This window comes from Styela clava, chromosome 14 (assembly GCF_964204865.1).
Source record: "Styela clava chromosome 14, kaStyClav1.hap1.2, whole genome shotgun sequence".
Lineage (NCBI taxonomy): Eukaryota > Metazoa > Chordata > Ascidiacea > Stolidobranchia > Styelidae > Styela > Styela clava.
In genome coordinates, this window is record NC_135263.1 from 11,094,862 (window position 1) to 11,121,850 (window position 26,989).

A 26,989-nucleotide genomic window follows, 5' to 3' on the forward strand; every position below is an offset into this window, starting at 1 on the left:
CCGAAATTAGGAAGGTATGGGCACAAGCAAAGCAGTATTAACCTTATGCTGCAAGGGATGTGGAAGCTTGTTGTCCCTAACAGTGCGACAATAAAACTGCCAGTTTCCAGTCGTAACATTGATATAAAAACTATTCAGCGGAAACTATTTTACTTTGAATCCAATATGGTATGTGGTTTCATCATTATTATCCTAAGATGAAAAAATTTCATTAGTCATTTTCTTACCTTCCATAAACAGTCCATGGACATATGCTCCCTCTCTTGGTGGGGAGTTGAAATCTTCCTTGTTTTTCTTCGTGACATCACACTGCAAACACATCTTATCCAATGGCCATTCGTTCTTTCTTGCCATAGACTGCATGATAGCAGTAAGGAATGATTGAGGATTGAATAAACCTCCCAACCAAACAACTGTAGGCAGTTGAAAGTCTGTTGTCCACGTTTCCAATTCCTGCAATTGAATTGGATGGTGATTTTGGTGACAAAATACATCCAAAGTAGAGCAACTATGTATACCAGTAACCACTTCGGTCTAATGTAATTAAGTAAAGCATAAAAGTAATCGATCTTTAAAACATTGAACCTTATATGGACAATGAAGATATTCAATGTTAGCCAGAGTTGATGACTTTTAACACATACATACTGTCCATAGGTGGCTGTGCTTCGAATGAAAGCATCACGTTATCAGGGGATACAAAATACATACTGCTTCGATTAGAATGTCATTAATGATTAGATATAATAAACGAACCTTAATTCTTCCTAATAAGTCGATAAACCAGGCAGTCAAGCCAAGCATAGACGGATATGCCCTCTTTGTCCATGATTCGGGAACACTATCAAAAAACATTGCCGTTTCTAATTCTTCCATGTCAGAGGTGATTGTCAATTCTCCCTGAAATCCAACAAGATCAGAATTTCCAATAACACTATTTATAATGACAAATGATGTGTCGTTCAACTTTCAAGGATGTTACTTAGGTCCCATATTATTTTACTTGGATATGCAAAGATATTTCTGTTTTCCACTACCAAAAGATTCACTACGTCAGATCTTGCAATGCTCAACAGACAAAAGTTGGATTTAACTGTCATATGGACACGAAGGACAAGAATTTAAAAAAAGTTATACCTGTCTAGTGCCATCTATCATTTTCTAGTACTGAAAATTCGAAATTGATTGGCCCATTAGAGAAAAGATTTTTTTCAAACTACAACATGACATATCTTAACCACATGAATGTAGCAAACCATCCATATTCCATATGTACAACAATCAAACGCTTTATATAGTAGTTATAAAGCCAGCATACCTTCAAACCAAGATCCAATTCCTTCAGTGATCTTCTTATTTCACTTGTAAGAGTATTCATCCTCTCACATTCCTGGAATGCGACTACAATATAAGGGGTACGATCTTCTACTTTTGACATCAATTCCAACATGTTGAAGCCTTCTGGCAATTTTTCGAGGATTTCATCAAGAAGAGCTTTGACCTGTCACGATATACAAGAGTTACGTCGCATATTCAAAAAGACTTAAACTAGCATAGGATTTTGAAACGATCTTAAGCAAGAAGAAAGCTGGGCTCTAGTTGGATTTTATTTAAATATTAAACACCCATAAACTAATTAAACCAATTATTGGTACTCCCATAGTGTGCGTAGGTTAGGGTTAGGCCATAATTCTATTCCGCTTTTCCTTTTTTTTAGTTCTATTACGAGTTCGGGGACTGTCTGTGTTAGCCAACTGAATACACCCCCTGCCGATACGCTTCAGTCCCTTTACACAACTTGATGTGAAGAAGGCGAACAAAATTAGTTATCTCCATATCGGTACACAAACTTCTGGAGTGCCCAATTATTAATATAGCTATTAATCTACTCCGGGGCCATCTTATCGATATTACCACACTATGCTCGACATTTACAGTAAAAGTAGTTCTTTTAAACTATCTTTATTAAACTGATAACAACCTAGCATCTGTTTAAAATTTGAAAATGTAATTATTTCACAAACCTTCTCTTCTCTTGTAATTCCACCTGCACCTCCACCACCCGCATCTTTCGGTTGCATTTCAAGTAGAGTGCGGAATAAGTTTTCTGAAGTTGTTGTAAGAACTCCAATCTCAGCGTTGGGATGAAGTCCATATAAATACGGACTCTCTGGAGGCAACACATCATCAATGTATTCATGGTAACCCTGGGAAAGACAAATGAAAATAGCACTACAGATAACAAGTCCTGCAACCTGAAATATTAGTTTATTTGGTTATTTCATGACAAATGTAATGTCATCCAAACCTTAGCTGGCAATAGCGTTTAAAATTTGTGGCCAAAAGCTGTTGTTGCGTACCACTTCAAACTGGAATTAGAGACTTTCAAAATCAGAAACTTCTCAAACCTTATAATCCATATTGGGTGGTACAGGATACCCAGGGGCCAAAAATAATTCAGATTCAAGTTGATCAGGATGCATGTATACTTCAAGATACGTTCGACACAGTCTTCTATCCCAATCATCAGTAATATGTCCACCATACATAATTTCACCAAACAAATAACGAAGATCATTCCATGGTACCTATGTTTGAATCAAGATAGGAATCGAAAAAAAATAAAGTAAATATCACTGGCTGGTTATCAAGGTTATAACAGAAAGTTGAAAGGTTGGGGATTCTAATTTCATTTCACTGTTATTGTCAGTGAGTATGGCTATTGTGAATTTACAAACCTACATTGTCCTCTGAGATTACGTTGAGCAGCCCTTATCACGCATATGGCTCCACACTGATTATATTGTATGTATGTATGTTTATTTGCCTCAAAAATGTAACAATATCTGCGTAATAATTATTAAACAGTAGAACAGAGACGGGATACATGTTCAAGATCTTACGGGCCTAAGACACAGATGTGCGACATGCACCCCTAACAATTATAAAAGCAGTTTAGGACTGCTGCGTTATAATAGGACAACAGACATGAAATAGACTATACAAATGAAACTCTAGTAAAATACACAAGACAATAGGGTACGATAGTCAGTTAGTTCATGGCACTTCCATGTCTCAGGTTCTGATGTGAGAGGATGAAGATAGGGTATGGGTCGCTTAAATGATATGTTTTTACAATGAATCTCACGAAACCCTGTAGAGATTTGGTCGGGACATAAACTTGCCAGAAACCAACGTTGGATGGGACAACGACACAAGAAAAAAATTGTAAATGAGAAATGTTGAAATCCTTTGTTTAAGCTTGAGTTGTTAATAATAGTGGGGACATTGTTTAGAATTCTCCGACAATAATATTGTATTGGAGGAATAGTTCTATCCTTACAAATATGTTATTCGTAAATATGGCTAGCTATTGTTCAACAGTCACATCCCTACTTCTAGAACAACTGTTCATCCAATTAATAATTGAGGATTATTAATTGGATGAACAGTTGTTCTAGAGGTACGGATGTGACTGTTGAACATAGCTAGCCATATTTACGTGTGACATAATAACCGGTATAATAACATAACAACCGGTAAGTTACCTTTGAATTTGCTTCCAGGTAATTGTAAAGTACGTTAACTGAGATGGTTAGATCACCGACATTGAATGGATAAGGCCTATTCCATCCTTGCGGACCAAACTTCTTTCTTTCGGACACAACAGCATGGAAATAACAAAGAGATTGAAGCAGTGATTTGAATTCAATCTCTCGAGCACACATCTCTAGTGTTTCCTGTATAGAATTAATATAATTTAAATGAAAGAAACAATTATAGCAAGACAAATTATCAGTATATTAATTATCTCTCAGACAATTCTTTTGGTTGTACAAAAACACTAATAATTTGACCAAATCCGCTAATGACAAAAACATGCCTAATTCAATGTGGCATTCGAAAACACAAAATGGTTGACTATGGCATATAAAAAACATTTCTGAGTAAGATAATATTCTTTTTTGGACAAGTATAGCAAGGTAAGCAAGTCACAACAAAAGTACTTTGCTGTTAGTTCCAATTATAGATAATAAATTACCTGAGTGAAGTTGTCAAATGATTTGTGCAAATTTGCTTGCATTCCAGTGGGTGGTTCATTAGTAATCTTGATGGATGATTCGAGGATTCCTGCAGGAAGAATATGAGCATCTCTTGTAGCAGCAGGTTCAGCTGATATATACACTCGGTAAGCAGGATGACTTCCCACACTAAATTGTTCAATTTTCTTTTCCAGTGCGTTCAACCATTTTGCAACAAGATGTACGTTCTATAAAATGGTTTTGAACATTTGTAATAATTGGTGGAATATGAGAAATGAATTACCATTTGAAAATAAAAGAGAAAAAGCTATAAAATAATTCCAAAATTTACTATTCGAAAATCATTGGGAAATTATACATATTTTGTGTCTTGCAACCTGCATAAACCTTTTTTCTGTAAGTTTGACCTGAGGTCATGAACCATCAACTAGGTATCAACGCATTAAAGGATAAGCATAATACCAAACCTGCAGAATAACCCAATGTCCCTCTTTTGCAGCAAGATCGAGAGCTTTTTCAGCGACAACTTCCTGACCTTGACCAAGCGACACATTGTGGAAATTTCTGTGATTTAGTACGATAAAACAATCAGTTATTCATACTTGGTTTTTGAAAATATTGTATGTAAATATATAGAGAATGACAAACTATATACACAACCTTAAAATGCATTTACCAGCAATAGCACTTAATGTGAACAAGTATTAACATAGGTTACTTCATATCAAAAGTGAATCCAATTTTCTTTCCAAGAGCTTCAACATCTTTGAGGGGATCAACACCAGGTGAGAGAACAAAGAATACAGGAGTCTCTGGTCCACTTTCCTCATATGATTTGGAAAACTCAACAGATCGATTCTCTACATATTTAGTGCCGAGCTTTTCCTCCACAAAGTTTCTGTCAAAATAGCGCACATTGAATTACATTGCTAATTGGGTACTGCTTGAAAATATTACCATTTGATGGACTGTGGCTTCATTATTAAACCATCTAACCTCGATCAATCGATGAGAGTGTAACTATAAACAATTCAGTAAGAAACAAACTGTGAGAATTGAATAAAAAAATAATAATTGAACAAAATTATTATAATCTCAAAAACAGTAGGAGTTTTTCTTACATTTATTTAGTCATAGTTAAGTTTTTTTCCTACCAGTAAGAAATAACATACAAAATTGACAAAATATAAAATTAAACACACATTTTTACTGTGGAAGGGAAGCCAGGAATTGGTTATCGAGCAGCGACACCCAATCTAATTAAATTTCTAAGGTCAGAAATTAGTCTCTATTAATCTCTAATCAGTCCGAAAATACAACAAGAAATATAACCCTCTAAGTAAAAATACAACAAAGTTATGTACTTGACTGCATAAGTCATTCTGTCTGGTCTAAAAGCTCTCATCATGCATAATTTTTGCAGAGAAGTTTTATTTTTCCATTCTTGTGGAAACTTTTCTTTCTCAGGACATTCACTTTCAACAAATTTTTTCCAACGTTTAGCTGATCCTTCCACATCCCTGTCCAAGTTTCTAAAGTCTTCCATATCAGAGAGTGCCTGATAAAATTGATTGCTATATTTATTACAATACATTATATAAGTGTTTATTATTTTAATTGTAATATAGAATGAATAAAACTTGCTTCACCTTTATGAATATTGAAAATTTATACCCATATAATGAGCTAGACATTGAAAAATACGTTCAAGTACATTTCAGAACAAATGAAAAAAATTTGGGTTATCAAACAGCCTATGGCAGTGATTTGGAGTGACAGTAATTCCAATTACTAAATCTTCGGTTCTCCATCGATCAATACTCATTTCACACAATCTATGATATTATTGTAACTGCTAGCTTATCTAAGAACTAATTAGGCCAATTTTGTCTACGTTATAATATTTGAGCAGTATTCGAAGGCCATGGATACAATATCTGAACAAATAAATATAACCCCTAGCTGCAGCCAACTCAAGTTAACAGTTGTTTACCTTTATTCCAGCCCAACCAGCAGCAGTCAGGAAATCCACCGGACATGAAGAATCCATCTTTCCTGGGAATCTCAGTAGAAAATCAAGTTCAACTGGATTGATTTCATTATTTGTAAGTAGAACCTACAACATATAGATTTTAGAGCATTCTTTCCATACTATTCTGATTGAAAGGTAGCGATTCCATTTGAATAACATAAACATTGTATTTTTGTGAATAATGGAGTACGACATCTTATAAAAATTGAAATCTAGCCATACCTGGAAAGCTACTTGTGATGTAAAAGTCAGCTTGTCAGATTCGAATAATCCACGATTAGTGTATACGAACACACTAAATGTTACAGTATCGATCAAATTAACCACTCTTGTTTTTAACTCATCAGACTTCTCCGCTCGCTCAATTGCTTTAGAAAACACAACATTGAATGCCTAAAAATACAAAATTTTCAAAATGCTAATCATAAGGTAAAAAAAATGAACTCTGGTTTGGTTAGCAGCTCAAATGACATATAAAAATAAAAAAACAAGTTAACCGCTTGTAACAGACACTTTGACAATGTATGCTCAGGGGAGGGGGGAGGAAGTATGATGCTGGGTGATCTAAAACAAAAGAAGTACCAAGGTAACAATTTCTTACTTTTCAAAATGTGGCAAGATATGGTGAACAATTGCGATAAGAGAATGTACTGGATTACCTTGAGTGAGAATTGATAAATCAAGTTGATAACATTCAGTTCATTCAGAATAAAGTAGAGAAGAGATGCACGTCTGGCTACAACTCTGTAACTCTCACGAGCTTCATTGATTTGTACTTCTGTTATTTTTGCTTCTGCTACTTTCTCTTCAATTTCAGCAGCTAATTTAATGAACAAAAAATAAATAAATACAGTTTTGTAAAAATAATTCAGCGAAACAATTTATACAATTATTCATACAATTCTGAAGTGATATAGGATTATATTGATATATTTTTTAAGAATTTTACATGTTTTCTTTGTAATTTCCAAATTTTCAACCAGTGCTGTATCTCCCAAGAAGTTTCCAGAAGCAGCAGATAATCTGTACAGAAGTGAGTCTTCTAATTGTTTCAAAGTAATTTTGAAATCATTTTGTTGCTTGGTAAGTTGTGCCTGAATATAAATAATGCAGTATTGTATGCTAAATCTACACTAATCAATAAACAAAAATCTTATAGCTAGTAGTCGAATTACCAATATTTTAGGTTAACTTCTTCTCTAATATCCTATGAAAATATGCCAAGATATAGCCTGAAGCAAATTTGAACTTTCCTCAAGCCATATTTTGATAACATCATTGGAATTGGTCACTAAAAATATCTACTATGCACAACTTTTAAAGTTGAAACACTTCCCTTGAAGTTATCTCTCGAAAATGATTGTCTGAATATATGCCAGGAGTACTGATAGTCTAACTTATTTATCATTCAGCACTGGTTTAAAAGACTTAGTAAAACATACATTTTTCAACCTACACATTGTTTTATAATATAGATCTGTTTTGGGTATTATCTTTAATATTATAACAATACCTTAACAAGGATCATATATAAAAAAAAATAAAGATAACAAACCTTGACTTGTTCTAAATCTGGTCTCTCACATTTAACTACTTCAGCAAGTAATTGGTCTTCCAAGCCATCTCTTGTTACAGTGAAGTTAATGAGAGTGCACTGGGCTTGCATTTCAGGCTAAAATCAATTGAAGTCGATGTAATTTTTAGTATAAAGTATACGAATTAGTAAGTAATCACTGTATTAAACATATAATCTGTACCTGATAATGTGGATTGGCAAGTTTTGTATGTAACACCAGTCTGAATTGTGGATGATATTCTACTTCTTTGTCACCAATCTTGATATATCTATAATTTATTCATTTAGCATTAATACATATTGTGACTACAGACAGTGTTTTAACATATGTTGATTCAAATAAATGCGTTTCAAGTGGTTCGTAATCTCACAATATTAATAGAGGCCATATACAAGAGCTATCTTTGATTTTTGTTGTTGAAATCATATTTGGAGGTCATCTAGATTATTTCAGTCAAAATGACAAAGAGATGACTATAAAAATCCTCACCTTCCTTTCTTAATAGTATTTCTTCCAAGTAATGGATCAAGAACAGGATCCACACTTTCTTCAACGTTCTCAATAAGTACAACATCACCTGTTGATACTCCATTCTCTATCACATCAAGATATCTGCAAGAAGAATAAAATATTAGTATTTGTACTAATTTTGGGTTGTGTAATCAGAATATTTCATAAGATAATATACCCTCTTTGACCCAGTCTTACGATCTTCAAATTCTCATATTTATTTTTGATCCATTTAATGCCTTGCAACTGTGGGTCAATGATAAGTGGCCATCTTTCACAATTACTCAATATAGTTGCATTTTCTGTCGACATTCTATCTGACGGTAATCCCTGATTATTCCATGCTGCAATATCTGTGTCATCAGTCAACATTAATAATGGATCAAGACCTTCTGTAGTCGGAATCGGAACCTATAAAGAAAAAAAATATTTTACTGATGTGCGAACGTTTGATGATAGAGTTTCCAAGAATTGAAGACCTGAGAATGAATCTTATAAAAGTGAGTGTATTTTATTAGGCTTTGTATAAATGAGTAACTTCTTAAATGCAGTATGAGTTACTGGAAAAAGTTTCTAAATTTTTTTCAAGTACACAAATATGTGTATTGTTACTACTAAGAATTAAGTTTTAATTCAGAGTATGTATAAAAGGATTTAAAGATGATGTTATGGGTTGGTTGTAACTCTAAAATATATATAAACCTGCGGTGACAGGATGTATGCCAATCAATCTCACTAACATTGGCAGACATGAAAGACTTTCTTAGATGGCCCTGCTTTTCACAAAAAAAGTACACCAACATGCAACCTAATTTATCAAACAAACACTGTAAAAGTAAATCTTGGAAAAAATATACAAATGCTACAACTCGATCACCTTCTGTTCTTTCAAGAATTTCAACCAGCTATCCATTAGATCAGTTCTATATACTTTCGTAAAATATCCAACATATGAAACAAATGCTGTGATTAGCAGAACATCTCCACTCAGTGTTAGATCCTAAAATATAAGTAAAATAATAGAGTGCAATTAAAAACATTCAAATTGCAATAGTTCTGAAAAACAACACAGCTTCTTGTAGTTCATTTGTCATGTTTTGAATAGCGTTCTTAAAGCCCGTATGCATAATTTCTTCAGCGTCTAAATCTACAGAAAACATTTCTTCTGTTATAATTGTATCTACCGGTAATAGTATTCGAAACAATGCATATACTCAATATAAAATGCATTCACAACATTTCAAATAAATAAGAGCAGTTGATATCAAAATCCACCTGCTTTGATTTAGATAGTAGTTGAGCATAATGAGAAAAAGACCAAGCTTTCAAAAAATATTTGTATTCTAACTTACCTGTTTCTTGAATTCATTTACTGATTCGGCCCAACGGACATTTTCAGATGCTAAACCTCCAACCAATCTGTTAGCTAGTGATATAGTAAGTTGGGTTGCTTCTGCTTCTTGTTGACATTTCAATTTGTCTGCTGTCGCCTTTTCAAATTGGGCTGTAAGGCCTGCTAAGTTGTCATCAAGTTCCTAGAAAAGAATATGCGCTTCAATATAGGATTCCTCTCATTGAAGTTATAATGAAGTTCGAATAAATGCTTTTGACCACTGACAAATCTTGTGACTAGGGGCCAGCAAATAGCGCCTGATGTGGAATTTGAATCACTGCAAGTTAAGACTGTCAGGATGGCGACTGAGCAGAGGAAAATTCCATAAAGTTGAAATGTTTGAAAAAAATCTTTCAACATAGAAATTTCTTTGGCAAGTGAAAACTTCAAGTTGGATTTAATGAGGGCAGAAAACTGAGACAAACAGTACTTCCAATAAACTGGTCTAGAAGTTTACAAACTAGCAAAGTCTGTTACATGCATATAGTAACAGTAATAAAGTTACATCCCTAAAAAATCTTAACTCATGCCAAAAAGCTGACCTACCTTGATCTTCGCTTTGATAGATGTAAGACGATCTTGTGCTGCCGAGAGATCAGCATTTGCTTTAGCGAGAGCCTGACGTTTTGGTTCTACATCACAATAAACTTCATAAAACCTCACAATATTGATTGCCCAAGCACACAGTCCAGCAGCAGCATTAGACTAAATGGAAGTGGAATTACACGTGGATAGTGAATTTTAATTTGTGGTAAAATTGCAATTTCAGTCTGCAAGGCAAGATGATTTTGTTGTTCAAAATCGACATCTGAAATTGCCATAAAGTCCACTCGACCCCGAACCAAATAAGCATTTACTAAGATTTTAATAAAGTCTATAGGCATTTTTCATATATAATATTTGACAAAAATCACATAAAGACACGATTACGTAATGGATGAGCACAAAAAATAAGAAATGTTGAAGGAAGTCCAACAATATATCACTTTGCAATGGCACTTCTAGTTATAAAATACAGTTTAATGAGGTTCAATAGTGGTAATGTTATCAATAAATTACATATTAAGTTCAAAGGAGATGCATTTTGTAATATGTGCTCATGAATATACCAATAACATCATTCATACTAACCTTTGCTCGAATGAAATCTGGATCAAATTCAGGATCTGCCAGATATGGTTTGATTGCTTTGAGATTATTTTCATGGATATTCTCTTTATCATAATTTAAAAGTTGATCAAGGAAAGCATCAACCTATTGAATAAAAATAAGATGAATATTCATAAAATTCAATAAAAAGAACTCCAAAATCCAACTTTATTATCAGGTATTTTTAGGGCAACAGTACAGCAAATTACAGTATATAACTTTTTAACTACAACAATAAGTTTGTAAGATTTTCACTAGGCGCAATTAAAGCATATTTATTATCTAATAGCTGAAATTCAGACAGCAAACATTCAACTCCAAAATAGCCTAGATTCAGAGTAAATCCTACCTTTGCCATCATATTCTTTGAAGCTTTCCAACCTCTATCCTTGGGAATCTTTCCTCCGGGAGCAAGTAAGACCATTACGCCGGCAGCTACATTAATGACAGCGGCCGGGGGTGATCCGAAAGACTTCAATTCTGTTAGATTGTTCTAAAAAAGAAATTATGATGTATTAGACATGAATCATATAGTACTTTTACCAAACTTAGATACCAAAAGAAGATATCAACAATGGAACTTAAAAGTTCTTTGCCAACATTGACATAATGTATGGCAGTGGTTCTCAACCTTTTACGGCTCGTGGCTCCCTTACAGAGGCTTTTTGCACTCGTGGCCCCCCTGTTCGTCATTCTAAAAAAATTGATGTGTTAGATTGTATTATGTATTTGCGACCTTTTATAGAATGCAAAAACAAACCATGGGTAAAAAAGTCAATGCTTTTTAGATTAGTGAACGATCATTGGAAATCTTGCGCTTGGGACTGTCTGACTAGGTTCCTTATATTAGGCACCGCCTTTGATATAGTCAGGTGATTGTACTGTCAACATCAGGACGGTTCCTACATTTTGCTTTGTTGGTAACAAGATCAGAAAAAATAGAATCGCACAGATAGGTTGTGGTAAATTGAACTAGCAATGAAGAAGCTTTCTTACTGAGTAGTAGGTAAGAATCACAAAGGAATACCCAGAGACTCGAAAAGTCTTCTTTGCTTGATTTCAAAGCAAACTTGTTAGCATACATTGGCAGCCATGTCATCAATAAAGTCAAAGCCAACATAACTGTCGTTCCATTTGGGGATTGGGAATTTACATATTAGGCTTCTGCAGTTATAACATGATATCGACCGTTATCTCGCAGTCTCGCGAAACTGCCCGTCTGCTGTTAGATGGCCTACCAACAAACTATTCGGATTAGTAGATTCAAAATTCCATTATGATCAAACAATTCGCACACACAAAAAAGTGAATACATCTTGCGACTGAAGTAATAAAACTGAGGTGAACGGGGAATTTTCTTTTAAATGAAAAGAATGCAAACGAAGTTGCTTTATAATAAATTATTAGCCTTGTGTCGTGGCCCCCCTTGAACTGCTTCGTGGCCCCCTTGGGGGGCCACCGGCCCCCAGTTGAGAACCACTGATGTATGGCATTGGTCAACTATGGTGTTTCACCAAAAATAAGACATACACTTTCATGATAACTTTAAATAAAAGATATGACATAACTTTAAAATAACATCTAGTTGAAAGTGTGATATCACGGTGACATAAAAATAGGGTTTAGTTTAAAGTAGCACACTGTGACAACGACCATGATAGAATGATAGCTTTATTTTTGGATAAACATTCAAATCACATTAGCAAATACATGGAACAAAATTACAGGCATCTGTGTTACCAATACAGCTGAGGTGAATGGGAATGGGTAATCCTCAACAGAGAGAGTAGTTGAAAATTGAATGAAGTTGCACAGTTGAATAAAAAATCCACTGAACCTTTAGAGGCCAGGGAAGTTTCATATGAAAATGATGATATTTTTAAAAGATTAATCTTAGTTTTTAAATATAGATCATGTCATTCGTAAATAAATCAAGACTTGTCTTTATATTTTATAATATTAGGAAATATTGTACTTCTCTATTTCGTAATTTTCATTTTGATATATAAAAAGATAAGACATTGTTAAAAAATGAGGTCTAGTGTCATAGTATACAGTGAAAATTAATATAAACCCTGTTTTATTTTCCTGAAAACATGGTATTTGAGCTCAAATTTTTTTTGTGTCACCTACCAATTAACTAATTGACTACCATTGACTTATTGCAGATGAGAACAACAAAAACAAAATCAAAACATTGTTTATATTTTATATAAAAGCAACTGTTAAAAATATAGTTTTTATTAAGGTATATCACAACAAAATGAAATGAAGCCTAAAAAACCAACCTTATTCAGAGTATTCAAAGCATCTTGGGCAGCAAGAAGAGCAGGTTCTGCCTTCAATAGATCTTGTTCGCAAGAACGCTGAAATTCTCCTACTTCTTTGGCAATAACTGCAACTTTCTTTTCTTCACCATCAGCAATAGCTTTTTCTTTACTCACCTATATAAAGGAATTATATAAACACTACTGCTATATCAAAAATAACATCAAAAACTCTGTAAATCTGATTTTTTCATCAACTAAATGTTCCAACATTGTGTCATCTTACCCTTTTTATAAATTATATAAAATTACGAGATTAACATGCAAAAATTTTCACAGGAATCAAAACTGATAGTTTTCAATTTCATATTTTTAAGATCATGTTACGTTCCTTTTAATTATATATTAGTTTTCGCACACATGATAAATCTGTTTATTAAAAGAGATGTAAGAGGTAGATATTCTTATGTACCTTCTCAGTTTCTACTCCAACTTTTAAAATGAGCTTATCTGCATCTTCATTCTTCTGTTTCAGTTCTACTTCCTGAGAAGCTAATTTTGCTTTCAAATCATCGACCTGAGGAAAAGTACAAGATACGAGTAAATATTTTTTATATTATTATATTCTACAATAAGGAAAAACAGAGAAAATAACAAATTCCAACATCATAATCATTATTACTACCTAATTATATATAGAATTTGAATTCATAAATTTGTACAAAACTAAGATTTCATAGAACATGAAATGACTTTTATTGGTAAGCTTGGTTCATTTTCTCATAAGAAAACCCTATTAAAAGATGAACCTAAATGATAAAATAATATCAACTTGTACACAAAGATCAGTGTACCTGTGATGCTGTGCTTTGTAGTTTTGTCAAACCATTCTCCAAACGCTCCATCTTAGCGTGTAGTTCCTTGCGTTTCATTGCAAGTATGCTCTGATACAGTTTGATCTGCTCAAGGAAACTTTTAGGTGTGGTGTAATTGTATCTCCTGCAGTAGGGAAAGGTGGTAAAATTATCTGTATGTTTCTTCAAACAAAACTCTGTGAATGATTTGATACATTACCTGTCATTTGCAAGATAAAGTTTTCCCATTTCATTGACACTTGTATGTACGAATGACATAAAATCACTAATAGATGGTTTGATGTCGTTTTCAATGCCTTCAACTTCCTGCAACAAAAAACCAAAACAAACAAAATTAGGATTGAAATAATGAAAATCCACCTATCATAGTGGACGATGTTTACCTCAAAAAACATGCACTGACAACACAGACATAAATTATGCTACTATATATTAAGTTGAAGAAGCTGGTCTTCGTAGACATTTGAAACCCAGCAAAGTGAACTTTGTGTGTTTTTATTGCTTTTTGAATGATTTCTATTTAATGGTTTTCAAATACATTTCATGATATTCACATACTGCCTGCATGTCTTTTGTCTAAATTGGGAATAAACCTGGTTATAACCACGCACAGAGATCATTATACTGGTAGTTATGCAAAATCAGTGAGTTTTTGGCATGATGGCTTGATATATTAAGAGGTATATTATACATTTAGATTTATATTCATCGGTTAAGTTGATTGTTAACTTTTTCTATGCAATGCTTCATATTTATCAAGTTTGACCAGTATTTTAATACAAGATAATAAAAAATTATATAGTAAGCAGCTTCATTTTATATTACACAACCAGATACACACAATTCAAAAAACATCCAACAATAGTCAGTATTCACCTGTAAAAATGTAAGACTGACAGATTGTAAAGCTTCTTGTGGCCATTCATGGAACCAATCGATTTGTGTACAATTGACAACTGCAGGAAACTTACGGCTACGAACTCGAAGAGTAGTACCCACAGGTGAAAAGCATAGAACAACCTAGAATCAAAAGTTATATTGCTATTTTTGTGCATATAATACAATTTATAGTAATACTAAACCAAAAAAACTTTAGTTTTACTTTCAGTTGACGTCTGACTCTTTCTATGAAAAATTTCCAGCAATTTTCTCTAGTATCTTCTAACCCCGCTCCCTTCACTTCATTTCTCATTCCACTTATAATGTTTTCAATTTCATCATCTGGAAGTAATTCAGGAATTTCACCAGATGCCAACAAATCATTCACCAAAACCAGGAACTTCTCATCAGGAACCTAAAAATGAGTCAATTAAAACAATCAGTCAACAAAATTTTTTTTCTTCTTTATGTTTAATAACAACCTTTAATATGTGCAGAAAGGGACATCAGTTTTCAAATGTACCAATGACATATCAAAGAAAACATCAGGAAGAGACGGCCAAAATGAAGTCCATGCATCTGAAAACACATAACTGGCTAACTATTTCCATACACGACATGGACTGGTAACCGGAGGAGAGGCTGTGGTTCGCCATATGATTAAGCCACCTTATCGCTTTTCCTCTCTAATAATGTATTATTAATGTAAATATGTATTCCTGGATATGATATTGTTCAATGAGCACTGGAATATACTAGTGCTGTGCATATTCTCATAATCTATGTAAATGAGCTTATTCTAACAGCTATGAAACTTGTATATGTATACATCACCTGGGCATCAGTCAATAAAAACATAGTTGGAATATTCTTCAATCCAGCTTTAATATACAGATTTGCCAAGTCCAGTTTCAAGTCCGCTATTCCATAACCTTTTCTCAAGGTGATTTGGAACACATCGAGTCCACTGATAAAAGCAGCTAGGCGAGACAAACTTTGTTTTCCTGACCCACCAACACCAACTAAAAGAGCATTTCCTCGAGGTGACTCAAGGATTCTATTGATACGACAGACATGAGACATAGCATCCTCGAAAAGTACAAGATTCATTACAGCATTGACTTCATTATAACTTTCCAGTCCTTCTTCCAGTAATTTTTGAAGCACTTGCCACCCAGGAACCTAGAAAACAAAACATAAAAATCTTTGAATTTTCATTTGTAAACCTATGGAGCACTTAGATACTACATGTTTTGTATACTCGATAAAATGCTTTAGTTAGACTATATTTATCATGGAAGTCATGCTGCGAATCGTAAACAGCCTTAGTACACAAGTACCATATGTGCATGTGAACAAATCTTTAAATACTGTGAGCCACTCTTGTAAACTGCAGACACCAAATTATTTATACAAAGCTTTATCAAATGTAATCTAATCATCTGATTTTGTTTTTAATGACTAAATGCTTCAGTTAATATTGACAAGTATTAAATCTCTACACTTCACAGATTGATTGATTTGAGGTAACATACCGTACAAAAATCCAAAAAGTATACAACTTACCGGCATATATTTAGGTTCTCCAATTCCAGTTGCAAAATGACAATAAATTAGAGGATCAGCAGCAACCACCTCTTCAGGAATGTCATCAAAGAATTTCTTTGCAAAGTCAATCTTCAATTTCGAGAAATTTTGGATATCCTGAGTATGAAGCCAATAATGCATTGAAGAAATCATAATAATACACATAATTGTGACTAATTAATTATATACAATCAAATAACATTACTTTTTCATCAATAAATTTGTCACCATAAACACGAGATGCTTCATGTAACCATATTCTGACCAAATCTGGGACAGTCTTGATGCAATCAGGTGTTGAAAACAGGATTCCCTGTAAGTTTGTTAAAATAATAAGTTATATGTTATTATTTAATATATATATTACCGTAGTTAGAAAATAATGATCCCATTAGATTTTTTCCAGCAGCTGAAATGACCAGCTTATGTAAGGATGCAAGACAACCGAAATATCAAAACCAAAAATGAATTACCGATAACCCAATGTAAACACTATCAAATCAACATCAGAAGACATAAGGTTTCAATTTCTAAGTAGTAAAGAATACCATATCAGGAAAATAAAAATGCCAGGAGCAAGGCTTAACCTATATTAAATACACAATTCAATTAAACTTACTTGAAAAATATTTGAGAGGTCACGTAAGTTGAATATATAATGAAACTTGATAGCAGTAGGAAGGAAAGAACTGCTGATTTTAGCATGCAGTGCAAGTGCTGCTTGTGATACTGTTGAAGCAACTTTTTGTACTGCTGCTGGAAATCCACCAATTTGTAAATGTTGAGTCAAAATACTGGTATAGATTGTTTGAAGTGCATCCTGAATGTAGAAAACATGAATGATAAAAAGCCATAGAAGGCGAGCGGAAAGCTCAGAGTAAAAAGACAAATAACAAAATTTAAAAAAAAATTGTATTTAAAAATATTGCGAAAAAATAGTTGCTCTTCAAGTCAATCAGTCCATATTTCTTATAGCTGATTTAATCTAAAAATAAATTTCTTGTCAAAGGACAAAATGTTTTGTTTTCTTTCTGGTACAAAGGTAACATGATATATGCACTTTTATCGCAATATGTCTGGGATACAAAGAGTGGCCAAATAAAAGGGTGCAAAGGTATAAAAAAATTTTTCTCAATCCAGGTTTGACATAAGAATTGCAATAGGAATAATCAACCCAAACAATGGGGAAAAACTAATGTAATATTTTTCAATATTAAGGACTCGATCAAGGTTTTTAAGCAAAAGCAATAAAAGGTCGAACAAAAGCATAATTAGACACTGTGTCATGATGTAAAAAAGTGAATATTTGAATTTGTTGGATATTTCCATAAAATTTCGCCTCTCGTTACGAAATATCACTATCAACAATTTCAATGCCTTTCTAGTATCTGATCATTGCTTGAAGCAATATTAACCAAATATTTTAAAAAAAGTTTCAAAAGTTTAAAAGTTTTTCTTATTTTCTCAAAAGAGCTTTTCCAGGTTTTGGCCATTTTAAGTCAAGGCCCTCAAACAGCTAAATTAGTCACTGTTAAAAAGATTTTACAGAAATTTTTGAAAAGTATCAAACCTGTCCCGGAAAGCTGACTGCAAACACAGAGAAATGTCTTTGAAGTCGAGGGTTAATCGTGAATGACCCTGCTGTTGGATTCATACAAGCAACATATTGAACATTGTTGATGTCTTTCAGTATTAGTTTGTTTCGATCATACCAATGACTGTGATCCATATGTTGCCTGTTATATTGTAGTATAAAAACATGATTACTTGTTAAAATGAATACTTAAAAAACATGAGAATTCGTTATGTCAATTTGCCCAAATCAAGGATACAGACAAAAAAGTCACAAAGAAAAAATATATATGGGATGGAATTTACAATAAAAATTCTTAGAGACTGAAACCAGTGCAAATTTCAAGACAAAAATTCTTCCCTATACACATTTTCAAACTCTTCAGTCCCCAATTAGAATATTTGAGTACCCCAACTAGACTACCCATTTGTTCCTATTTTCGAAATAATTGACTTCCATCTTGGCTATTAATCTTTTAAATACATGTGTCCTCAACCTCAAAAATTATATTAGAAATTTCTAATAACCAAACCTGATAAGAGTGTGAGGCTGTACTGTTCCATACATATCAACTTCAGGCATGTTCAAATCATCAATGAAATATATCAATCTATAGATAAAAATAAAAGAATTTTATTGCATACATAATTCTCGTATTGAATTATTAGTTTAGAAAAAGTTATACCTCTTTGACCCAGGAGGTCCAAAATTTCTTCCTGCTTTCTTTTCAAGAGGTTTTTCCAGCACACCTTGAAGCATAAGTGATGTTGTGTAAAAGTTAAATGGTACATTAGCAAACATATAATCTTCTGGTAATGCACCAAGCTTTGCCTGTACCAAGACAGTTTTACCAGATCCAGCATTACCAACAAGCATCACTGGACGTCTCTTCTCCATCAATAAATCCATAAAATATCGAATACGCCTAGTTTCTGTGGTTGGAACCATACAAGCCTAAAAGAAAGAATCAATTTGATCTGTTGCTGATAATCATAGGAGTCCAACCATAGTTCGTTAAAAAAATTTTATTTGAAAAACTATTGGCACGCAACGGAACTAGTTGCAGATTGAGCTACACCGAAACAAGAAGCAAATGGGTATCCTAGGTCAAAGGTCCGAGTTTATTAACTCCTAGTGTAAGTGGTATTTCGAAGTAAGCTGCAGATTAGTTAAAAATAAAGCTCCAACAAGATACAAAAAAATTTCATGTAAATGGAGAAATATCCTTCAATATAATGTCAACCAACCTGTAGGGGCATATCAGGATCCAGTTCAAAGCCAGGTACACTGTCAGACCATGGCACAAACTTTTTAGTTTCAGGATCAATGCAGTAATCAAATACTGTTCCATGACTCGGAAACTTGACGGTCTTGAACTCTGTGCTCCACCATTTACTGAATTCAACTCTATAAGTAGAAATAAAGTCAGAGTAAGCTCTTGCTGAAAAACATTCTTTTTTAGTTGAATTAACTAAACACTGAAATATATTATTCGAACCAAATAGATTCAAACCTATATAAAAATCGTTTGTATGCAGATTAGTATTATGTGAAACAAGATTTTTACTTTTTAAAAATGCAATTAGCGTAAATAACATTTTCTAACCTATAATCCACAAGTTGATCTTGGAACAGAGCACCACCAAAGGCCCAAATGCATGCAAACACAAAATATAATTCATACAGTTCTTTAGGACAGTCAGGAGGTGTATTTTCTGGAGTCAAAAGTACTTCTAGCAGATAGCAAAGCATCTAAAAATGAGATGAAACATAAACCAGATTGTGTGATGTTGTTTGAAATATTAGAAAATATTTATTTCAAATATAAAAATTCAGTTCTCCGATAAAAATGGTTGCAAACCACTTAACAATTTTTTAAATAAATCACACCATCATCTTGGCACATTCAGGAATAGGTGTAATCGTCTTGAATCTTGTTCTAACTGTTTCCAGACAAGCAGGGATATATTTGTCAAACAAAATAGTCAGATTAGCCTTTTCAGATTGAACTTCACGTTTGTCGATCCATGATGTTACCTGAATGATAAAGAGATTCTCAGGTATGCCGCAAGAGCTTTTTGGAATTTTAGAGAATAAGCTATTCGTATTACACACGGGCATGCATGCAACGGGCAAGCTTATTAAGTATCTATTGCAAAAGCCATCAAAATAATCTAGCCATTTGCATCTCCATGGCTCTGTGAGCACAAATTTTCAGCTCTGAATAAAATTAAAAGCAAAAAAGGGAGCGAGGAAACCTCGTTTCAATTGTTTCCTTTAAACAGGCACAACAGCGCATTAACATTTGCGAAAAAATTTGTTTGAAGCTGACTTTATTTTTTTATGTCCCAAAATAGTATAAGTAAATTTAGTACAGTGTCTGTGGCAAAACTTTTTTATTTGCTTAGTGCGCCATGAGCAAAAAAGTTTGAGAACCACTGCCTTACTCCATATAAAATCTATTTTCAGAGCTATTGAGATATCTTGATAATTGATAACTCAATATGATTAAGGAAGATGCACTACCACTAATCTGACAATCCAAAATTTGAACAAATAAAAGCTTAGATAACAAGCAAATAGACAGAATCAATAAATGTACATAAAAGGTGGAAAAATAATTCAATCAATGGCAATAGGAGTAACTCAAATAATAAACATACCACTGGATTCCATCCGAGATCAGCAGGATTCAGATATAAAATTCCAGCTCTACTGACAGTAGCCGGTGTTGCAGTTCGAAGATGGCTGATTTCAAACACTAATCTCATGGAGGGTGACAAGGGAATTCTTTCATTGCTAGCAAGAGTCAGCACCTGTGGCAAAAAGTATATGATGTTATATTACTATAGTATGTTACACTAATATTTATTTCAAATGAGTAGTTTGTGTTTATCTTCATATAAAATATTCCTATCAATGTATGCAAATTGATATGACGTATACAAAGCAGTGCCCTCATGGCTCTTATGCTTTCAAATCATATTTCACAGAAAGGAAAATGTAGTGAAGATTTAGTTTTACATATTTGTATATATTGCAATCACAATATGAATTATGAAAACCTGTTATATCAAACTAAGTGTATATTAACTATTCAAAGCATCATTCATTTTACTTCCCCAAATCCGGTCAACAAGTGAATGAATGTCTTACAACCTTCTCGTCCAAATAAACAGCAATATCACAAACTATAACATAATTTAAGGCAGAAGACAGTCATGTAAGTTTGTAACATTCTTTTTTAATATTCCTTCTCCATAAATACACGATATGAGCTGTTTTTCATTTTACTAATATAAAAACTATAACGTCAATCTTCACTTCGATACCTTATTGTCATCCATCACAGTATTCAAAGATTCAATCCACATGGGATCAATGTCACCATCCAAAACAATCCATTTTGGTCCATCATGAGTAATATTGGACAAATCTCTCATTATGGTGGAAAATAATCCATCTTTCCATTCACGAGTAGCAGGATTGATGATACCAAACAGTTCATCATTTGTTACAGCTTTAGGATTAAGATCAACCCAAACTGGACGCTTTTTCAGATTTTGATAGCACTTGTTCAATGACTTCAAAACCTAGTGATAAAAAACTTAGTAAATATTCGTTTTAAATTTGTTAACAAGAGATACGAACAGAAAGTCACGAGAAGTAAAAGCTTTGAATATTTTGAAAATACTCCTTGAAAATCATTTGAAATATAATTTTATCTACAATAAGTTCAATCTTGTGTGCCATAATTTCAGAAGCTGGTTGTATTGTGGGATGTTACAAGATGAGTTGTAAACTATGACTAACATTGCCATGGTCCACTTTACCAGTTTGTCAAAAGATATAATAAGGTTACTAAATATTATTATTTTAAATATTATCCTGCCTGTGTTTTTCCTGTGCCAGCGTTTCCTATAATAAAGACAGAGTGCCTCACAAATAGTAGTTCTTCAAGTTGGACTAGTTTAAGTACAAAGTTATCTTCTGCTTGAAGTTTGAGATCCTGTTTGAAAATATGTTTCATTTGATTTTTCAATTTATTTCATAGAATATACTTTATAAATATCTGTGTGACTATGACGCCAGTGACTCAATCTTGCACACAATAGATTTATTAAGTCCCATATTTACTTGTTTACCATTTGTTTCCACTATACATTCTGATCAACATTTTTGGTAAAACGCTGTTTGTAACAACTTGATCATAAAAGTAGAGTAGATTATGCTTCTACCCACCTGTACTGATTGTCTACACATCTTCTCAAGTTCTAAATCACGTTTCCTGGGGACATCAAGTGCTGGGAACAAGTCACCGATGAGACCCATAAATACAGGCATGTCATCAGTTACAATTTTGGGAATGTTGAAATCTCGAAGAGCTCTCATTAAAACCTAAAATAAAACAGTGATCCATTATTGAGACAAAACTTTTCTCGTACATTGTCATTTAGTACTACACCCTTTTCTTTGTTAATTTAGAATAAAATCTATCGAACTCCATTACTTCCCATCAAGCATTGACGATGTAATAACCTTAAATTAAATATAAAAATGATGAATACCTGATCTTCAGGTCTTCCTTTGTCTCCTCTCTTCAAAGAACCAGCAACCACAAGGACAGATTTGATAGCTCTTAATCCCCAATCATAGTGATCTTGTTTAGATAACAATTCCTTACACAATGTGTACAAAGTGATGAACTTCTTTGCAAGGATTCGAGCCTCAAGAAAACCTTCAGCGACCAACATAATTTCACAAATCAGCTCAAAATCAGGAACAACCATAGCACAAGGTCTAAACAATGCCTGTGAAAATGTACCAAGAAAAATATAAATTGAGTGTTACAAATATGTAATGGGAAATACATATTAAAAATGCTTTTATTTTTAAATTTAAACGTATTCAGTTATTTATACTTTTAAGACTACACTCCTGTATTATCATCAACACAAAATAGAAAGAACAAAGTTTAAAAAAATGAAAATTGATATCACTTTTGAACTATAGCAGTTGAATTCACAACAATAAAAAACTCAAAAATTTTCACACAACCTATTGTATCGCATATTATATATAGGCGTTTCAGACGATTTGGTGACTTTCTTTTACATGAAAAATATCAAACCATGTAAATATTTCTGCTACAATAAATAGGAAAAGCCTCACACTGAAAAATTAATAGTGCAAACTGTCCACAATCAAGTTTGGGCAAAATAAAATACACTTAATATACCTTCAAATTTTCAGGCAATTCAGTCCTACCAGCATAACCAGGATTCATTGTGATGAAAATACCGACAGTAGGGATGAGAGAAATATCTTCACCTTGGAAGATAAATCTCTTCTTTTTGTCTCTGATTGCATCTTGGATTGATTTTACCTATGAACAATAAGAACATTTTTTGCTTTGATTGTGCACCTAATAGCCTTTCTTTTGAATACATAGTACACATTATTGTGATTATTATAAAATGCTAGAATGAAAAGGTATTGATAGATTAAAGCAGATGCAAGCAAAGTCAACAAAATACCATGTAATAAATAAGTTTTACTTTCATCTGGCAAAATAGATTTCTGAAATCTAGCCAACATTTTTGCCTGCTTCGGACATCAAAAAACACTGATGTTGTTTGTGTCATTATTTCACACATATATAATACACACATACAAAAGACAGTGGTTTATTTTTTCCTGAACTACCGACATGTGGTTTCTGAAGGAATCAAACAGATGAAAAGTACTTTGCATCTAGCAAGAGTCAAAGTTTGTTTTTGGACTTCATTACAAAAAAATCAACCACAACTTGTGATTTACTACCACCTTAAGACGTTGGTTACATAGATTAAAAATATTTCCAAATAATGTATAAAGTTTTCAAGCATACCTGTACTGCAACTACGGAAAGCACTTCAACAGAAATCCTGTTAAATTCATCAAAACATCCCCAGGCACCAGTTTGTGCAAGTCCTTTGTAGATATTACCAACAGATTTGTAGTCCATTTGTTCAGAGCAGTTGAACACATAAACCATAATGCCAAGTGCTCTTCCCAAATCTTTAGTCGTTTCAGTTTTCCCTGTACCAGCAGGACCAGCAGGTGCACCACCCATAATTAAATGCAAAGATTGTGTCAATGTGATATAGCATCTGAAATTTAAACATATGACGGTATAAAATAGAACAGTTTGAACCTTATGTTTTGTCCATCTGTAATACTTACCTATCAGTCAATGGTGTGATGACAAGTCGAGGTGTATTTCCTAGATATTCGTATGAATAAAGAAACTGAGCATCACAAATGTTGGCATAACAATGATTTGTTTTGTCACACCATCTATGTCGAAGTTGTGATTGCCAAATGAATTCAGCAGCACTGTCAATCTATAAAATCAATTAACAAAGCAATGTAATAGCTTTTGATAACTGAAAAAGTGAAAATTTAACAAATGAATGTGTCGTCATTCGTCTCCGCAAATATCAATTTCTATTGTTATTTTATAAGCAAGTGAGATTGTTCAAGTGGTGACCAAAGGTATATATCATGTGCTAAAAAATACACTAATGATGACTTTAAATGAAAGATAGAAGTTAAGTACCAACTACTTTGCCAGATACATTAATTGGGGCAAATTGATTTGGCATACCAACTGCCATTATATTATTCTTGATTTGGACAGACAACTAAATAACAGGCTGTAATTATAATTGACATATAATATAATAATTGATATGCGATATATGAAATATAGAAAATCGATATCCTTTTAAAGGCAGGGTGAGTCGAAAAAAATCAGGTGTAGCATGCTGGATCAAAAACATTACAGTGATCATTTTGAATAACATTCACCTTCTGTAAGATAAGTTTAGTCACCACATCTCTTGCATGGACATCAATGGTACAAATTGTCATAATTTTTTGCCGTTCTCCTGGTGTAAGATTACCAATTAACAGATTGATTAATGTATTCAATTGTTGAATTTGTTTTTTCGAATAATCTTTCATTGCATTTTCATAACCTTCTTCAAGTCGAGAGAATGCAATTCCAACCTATAAATGATCAGTCATATGAGAATAATCAATTAAAATAATGTGAAACTGTCTAGATATGTCTAGATCAGTGGTTCCCAAACTTTTTCAAAAAAATTGTCTGACGGACCCCTTGCAATTTTGTTTTTGTTTCGCGGCCCTGTGCACTAATTGACTAAAATAAAACATTATCAAAGAAAGACAGAAAGATATCACATAAAACAAGATCACAACAAAAATAAATGCTCCACACGGTGTAGTGCAAAACATATCTTCACCTGCGTTTATCACGATAAAATTACATACGATTATCTCAATTTTAATTTTATAAGACATTTTGAAATTGATAATACAGAGTTGAAAACGTAAAAATATATGCCTACCGTTACCGTGTGTCAAAGACTAAATTTGACATCTAAAAACTAAAACGTAGTGCCTTTCTGACTGCGCTATATTTAACGCTATCCGCCTTTCAAAACAAAAGCGTAAATCAGCATTTAGAAACGGAGTGGCATAGGCCTACTTCATCAACTACCTACTGTAATTCTCTCCTATAACAACAAGCATGCAAAAAGGCAGCGCCATCTACTCCTCCAAGTGCAGTTTTAAGTATTTAGCGGGATTTCCAAACAATGGCCGCTATGGCTAAACGGCGCTCCAGAAGCATATGTACCAAGATGTCGCACGACCTGAACCCTAACCGGTACACAATACCATGTTCAGGTTGTGCGCCATCTTGGTGCACATAGATTACTTCTGGAGCTCCGGTTAAACCACGGCGACTGAATTTTTAGCTGCCCCAAACCCGTACCACGGCAGCAAATTAAAAAATCATATCGGGTAAAATTTTGATGCTGTAACCAAGGCATGTCGGATGTATTGGCAGGGCTGCCCCTGTTGGTGACAAACAATGAGTAGGTTGGTACTTTTTTTGGTATATTAAACAAAAATACGGCGCATGACTTTGTTAATATGCCGATAATACTGATTACTAAATTATAGCGCCATTAAACCATGACATGAGACGCCGCGGTTTGTTCGTGGCAGGAGCTGCCATATCTTTGTGACGTCACAATCGGGAAAGCCTAATCGAAACAAAAAGTGAAGAATCAGTGTCCTCAGCAGAGATTGTAAAGTATCATAATGCGATAAATGTGTCTTTCCAAATTTAAGCAGTTAATTTTTGCATTATCAAACTTTGAGCCATCCAACAGATTTCTTTCGCGGACCCTCGGAAAGTACTTCACGGACCCCAAAAGGTCCGCGGACCCTAGTTTGGGAACCACTGGTCTAGATATTTGCATTGTTGTGAAAAGTAGAAGTATGTATAACAGTACACAATCCATGCTAAGTTGAATTGAAGCATTGAACTGAATATTGACAGCTGATAGACCAAATGCGAAATGTATGTTTTGACAGGGTGACCCCAAAAAAACTTTTTCAATTACTTTAACGAAAATGAAGAAAAACTTTTTAAACTTTGCATCACCCTAATTATACCTTGCTGTTATGGTTCTGACATTACTTTTTTTATCGAGATTATTTATCCCTATATTTTGTAACAAAAGTATAAACTTCAATTACTGTAATTACCTCAGTTGTCCACCAGATCTGGGTAACAGCTAAAGCAACTTGAGCAGGGTAATCAAATAACCACTGATCTCTTGCTTTCTCTTCATAAGTAACAACGGAATCAGACATTTCACTTCTGACTGTGTCTCGCATCGCATCCATGACACGGTTCAACCACATTTCAACCTATCAAAATAAATAACTGGGTTTAAGTAACTTCTTGAGATGATTACCTTGATTTAAAGATATAGAATTTGTAAAAGAAATTACAAATACCTGACCAGTACATGAACAAGTATCGCCAAAGGGAACATATTCCCCTTCTTTGCTGTACATTCCTTCTGCTTCTTTTGTTGGTTCATTGTTTGCATCTGCTTTAAATTCTAGTTTTGCTGTATTGTCAAATAGTTTAGCAAGATGTTTTGAAACCTTAACAAATATTCAATCATTAAGGAAGTTAGATATTCAGCAGCTTACTGCATAATACAAATAGCATTATA

At 33.5% G+C, this 26,989-nt stretch overlaps 1 protein-coding gene across 1 annotated transcript in view; it reads right to left on the reverse strand.

The window, feature by feature from the left end:
• The window catches only part of LOC120341122 (dynein beta chain, ciliary-like), a 44,468-nt gene that overhangs the window by 600 nt on the left and 16,879 nt on the right, over positions 1-26,989 (reverse strand). The window contains exons 34-83 of the mRNA XM_039409564.2: positions 26,766-26,918; positions 26,511-26,675; positions 24,738-24,938; positions 24,111-24,271; positions 23,776-24,037; positions 23,125-23,271; positions 22,454-22,696; positions 22,128-22,283; positions 21,778-21,894; positions 21,218-21,478; positions 20,549-20,701; positions 19,776-19,922; positions 19,492-19,637; positions 19,133-19,292; positions 18,571-18,839; positions 18,418-18,495; positions 17,883-18,048; positions 16,932-17,132; positions 16,518-16,625; positions 16,292-16,429; positions 15,560-15,907; positions 14,949-15,140; positions 14,723-14,866; positions 14,046-14,152; positions 13,826-13,970; positions 13,444-13,548; positions 12,993-13,148; positions 11,054-11,197; positions 10,687-10,809; positions 10,102-10,260; positions 9,515-9,697; positions 9,040-9,162; positions 8,341-8,573; positions 8,142-8,264; positions 7,833-7,920; positions 7,631-7,747; positions 7,025-7,169; positions 6,735-6,895; positions 6,298-6,468; positions 6,037-6,159; positions 5,408-5,601; positions 4,762-4,941; positions 4,511-4,607; positions 4,043-4,270; positions 3,549-3,740; positions 2,409-2,588; positions 2,025-2,207; positions 1,319-1,501; positions 757-900; positions 228-453 (exon numbers count right to left, since the gene is read on the reverse strand). Coding sequence (XP_039265498.2) covers positions 228-453; positions 757-900; positions 1,319-1,501; positions 2,025-2,207; positions 2,409-2,588; positions 3,549-3,740; positions 4,043-4,270; positions 4,511-4,607; positions 4,762-4,941; positions 5,408-5,601; positions 6,037-6,159; positions 6,298-6,468; positions 6,735-6,895; positions 7,025-7,169; positions 7,631-7,747; positions 7,833-7,920; positions 8,142-8,264; positions 8,341-8,573; positions 9,040-9,162; positions 9,515-9,697; positions 10,102-10,260; positions 10,687-10,809; positions 11,054-11,197; positions 12,993-13,148; positions 13,444-13,548; positions 13,826-13,970; positions 14,046-14,152; positions 14,723-14,866; positions 14,949-15,140; positions 15,560-15,907; positions 16,292-16,429; positions 16,518-16,625; positions 16,932-17,132; positions 17,883-18,048; positions 18,418-18,495; positions 18,571-18,839; positions 19,133-19,292; positions 19,492-19,637; positions 19,776-19,922; positions 20,549-20,701; positions 21,218-21,478; positions 21,778-21,894; positions 22,128-22,283; positions 22,454-22,696; positions 23,125-23,271; positions 23,776-24,037; positions 24,111-24,271; positions 24,738-24,938; positions 26,511-26,675; positions 26,766-26,918 — 8,329 coding nt within the window. The remainder of the gene's footprint in view (positions 1-227; positions 454-756; positions 901-1,318; positions 1,502-2,024; positions 2,208-2,408; positions 2,589-3,548; positions 3,741-4,042; positions 4,271-4,510; positions 4,608-4,761; positions 4,942-5,407; positions 5,602-6,036; positions 6,160-6,297; positions 6,469-6,734; positions 6,896-7,024; positions 7,170-7,630; positions 7,748-7,832; positions 7,921-8,141; positions 8,265-8,340; positions 8,574-9,039; positions 9,163-9,514; positions 9,698-10,101; positions 10,261-10,686; positions 10,810-11,053; positions 11,198-12,992; positions 13,149-13,443; positions 13,549-13,825; positions 13,971-14,045; positions 14,153-14,722; positions 14,867-14,948; positions 15,141-15,559; positions 15,908-16,291; positions 16,430-16,517; positions 16,626-16,931; positions 17,133-17,882; positions 18,049-18,417; positions 18,496-18,570; positions 18,840-19,132; positions 19,293-19,491; positions 19,638-19,775; positions 19,923-20,548; positions 20,702-21,217; positions 21,479-21,777; positions 21,895-22,127; positions 22,284-22,453; positions 22,697-23,124; positions 23,272-23,775; positions 24,038-24,110; positions 24,272-24,737; positions 24,939-26,510; positions 26,676-26,765; positions 26,919-26,989) is intronic.